This window comes from Cariama cristata, unplaced genomic scaffold, assembly GCF_000690535.1.
Source record: "Cariama cristata isolate BGI_N322 unplaced genomic scaffold, ASM69053v1 scaffold8414, whole genome shotgun sequence".
Taxonomy (NCBI): Eukaryota; Metazoa; Chordata; class Aves; order Cariamiformes; family Cariamidae; genus Cariama; species Cariama cristata.
The window spans coordinates 137,216-139,735 of record NW_009611219.1 but is presented as its reverse complement, the minus strand read 5'-3'; the positions used below and the strand labels follow the sequence as shown (position 1 = coordinate 139,735).

Genomic DNA, 2,520 nt, shown 5'->3' with positions numbered 1-2,520 from the left:
CCTAAGGAGAGAGATGCTGTGCTTGCACCATCTGTACGGACCCTTGTTGCCCCGAAGGATTGATTCTGCTTTAGTGTCTCCTCGGTCCCACCTAAAGAGCGCTGGGTGCTGCAGAGCGATGCAGCAGCACGTATTTCCTTACCTGAATAGCTCGTGGTCTAAATAAAACCAGCCAAGATGCACAAGGCTCAATAGATGGAGAAGTTGGGACAGGGGGGAAGAGGAAGGGAGGAAGAATTTGGAAATGGCAGGTAGAGCGGGAGGACCATGGAGCAAGGGAGGGGATGGGCATTAAATGAAGCTGTTCAAACACGCCAATAACCAAATCGAGACGATCTCGCCAAGCCTTCAGTGCTGACGGCTTCCAAATGTACATGGGAACACCAAACCTTCTGGCCGGGGGAGGACGGGTGCTCCAGCTTCATCTCCTAATTTGCCATAATTCGTATTGCTGGCCGTGCTTCCGCCTGCCGTAAAGCGATGCGTCAGCGAGAACACCCCGGTGCGTCATTCGCCAGCAGGGATTTTGGTTGTTCGATGTTACGGTGACATTTCACATAAACAGCCGCTTTCACGGAGTCTGGCAGCTGCTCTGCTGGAGTCTATTGGCAGAGCGGGGCCTCCGAAATAGCTCTTGCTGATGTCTGACCTCTGGCTTGCTGGGAATTTTACTTTCCCTTTACTCATATCCGTTCTCTACTTTAACAGCTGCTCTTTGGGGGAATAGCTTCAAATATCTCCCCTGTCTGCCAGTGAAGGGGTGGAGCTGGGATTTTTCAGAGCTCCTGGGCATTGCTGGGTGACACCTGCACCTCTGGCATCTTTGGTGGAGAAGGCATCCACTGCTGTGCCTGGGTAGCGCTCGTTCCCAACGCAAAGTCAGCGGAGCTCCCCGGTGTAAAAAATGGCGTTCCCACCACTTACGGTGTTGTTCAAGTCTTCCTGTCACTGGGGTGAAGGATCATCGCTTAGACTGTAGGCACTGCTCTTTTCCAAGCAAGAATCTGGGTTGTGTGGCTTCATCGTTAGGGGACATGTGCACTGAGAGCTTCTCTGGCACTGCTCTGACTGCCTGTTTCTCCCCAAAATCCAGACCTGCGCTGAGCCACAGCAGTCCCTGCAGGAAAACCTACCGTTGTCTTCATCTCCGCTTCTGTTGGCTGTAGAGGAGAAGGCATGAATCCAGCCCTGCCTTGGATCCTTCCTCTTGGATGTGTACTGCTCCTGACAAAGGCAGCCGAATGCTTTATCTTGCCCAACTCGAGTCACCTGGAGAGCATTCTGAGTAGATATCAAGATGGGGAAACTCACTCCAGATCCAAGAGAGCCATTTTATTCTCAGACAGACAGGAGATACTGATGCTCCACAATAAACTGAGAGGTCAGGTGTACCCAGTGGCCTCTAATATGGAATACATGGTGAGTCTAGCTCCTGATACCTAACCTTATTGTTACTTTTTTAAAAAAAACTTTTATTTTAATTTTCCTTATGGTGCAAGAAGTGTAGCAAATTTCCTCTAAAGTTTTTCTCAAGAGGTTTCCTGGAGCAGTTTCATTCCAGAGTGAACGGTGCTTTAGATCATTGGACTGTTTTTGTTGGAAAGAGCCACTAACGGGTCATCGAGTCCATCCGCTGCATAGTTTCAGGACTGGTTCCATTATTCATAAGCTAGGGTCTCGTCCAGCCCTGGATGCATCTCCAGTGATGGCAATTCCACAGCCTGCCTCAGCAGGTTCTTCCATTACCTTAATGTCATAAAAGCCTCAAATTTTCCCTAGTGTTTAACCCACATTCTCCCTGTGAAAGCTTTCAGACGATTGGGACTAGTGTTTTGGGACACCATAGTCTGCTCAGAGAAACTTCTGATGGTCTTTGGGTTGCCATCAGCTATCACCCAATGCTGGAGGTAGCATCTACCCTTTTGTCATACACTGATCGCCAGAGATTGTCAATGTGAGCCAAGCGGCCGTGATCCTGCTGGGAATCTACTCAGGACCTTAGAGAAACAGGGCTTGAGGAATGTCACTCCATCTGCAAAGAATTTCAATCCCTGGAAATAGCTGGAAAGACTTTGGGAGTTGATGGGTGGATGGGTCGGTGCTATTGGCTTTTTGCAGTTCAAGAAACCAAAATAAAAGTTTGGTCAGTACATTCTCCCACTTCAGAGAGAGAACTTAAAAGTTACGAGTATGAAATATGCCTTTACCATCAACAATTCAGATGAATAGGTTTTTTTCACCTAATGCCAGAGACCCTACTTTGAGCTATTTTTGACATGCCATCAAAATATTGCGGGGCAAGAAAATGATGTAGGCAAATAATTATTTTGTGTGCCTTTTCCGAATAGGCAAATATAGTTATGACCGAAACTAGTCTGACTTCAACTGTGCACTCCTGCTGACAGATTAAATGATTAATGATTTGTTAAGACCATGTTTAAAAGGGTAAAAGAAAAGTGCACTAAATGTAATACAAAATTATTTGCCAGCTGTGCTGAAATGAGAGCTGCAAATGGAAAA

The 2,520-nt window shown here is 47.2% G+C and overlaps 1 protein-coding gene across 1 annotated transcript in view; it reads left to right on the top strand.

The window, feature by feature from the left end:
• Positions 1–1,176: 1,176 nt before the first annotated feature.
• CRISPLD2 (cysteine-rich secretory protein LCCL domain containing 2) overlaps positions 1,177–2,520 on the top strand; it is a 24,029-nt gene continuing 22,685 nt past the window's right edge. The window contains exon 1 of the mRNA XM_009698154.1: positions 1,177–1,419. Within this exon, the coding sequence (XP_009696456.1) occupies positions 1,177–1,419 (243 nt within the window). The remainder of the gene's footprint in view (positions 1,420–2,520) is intronic.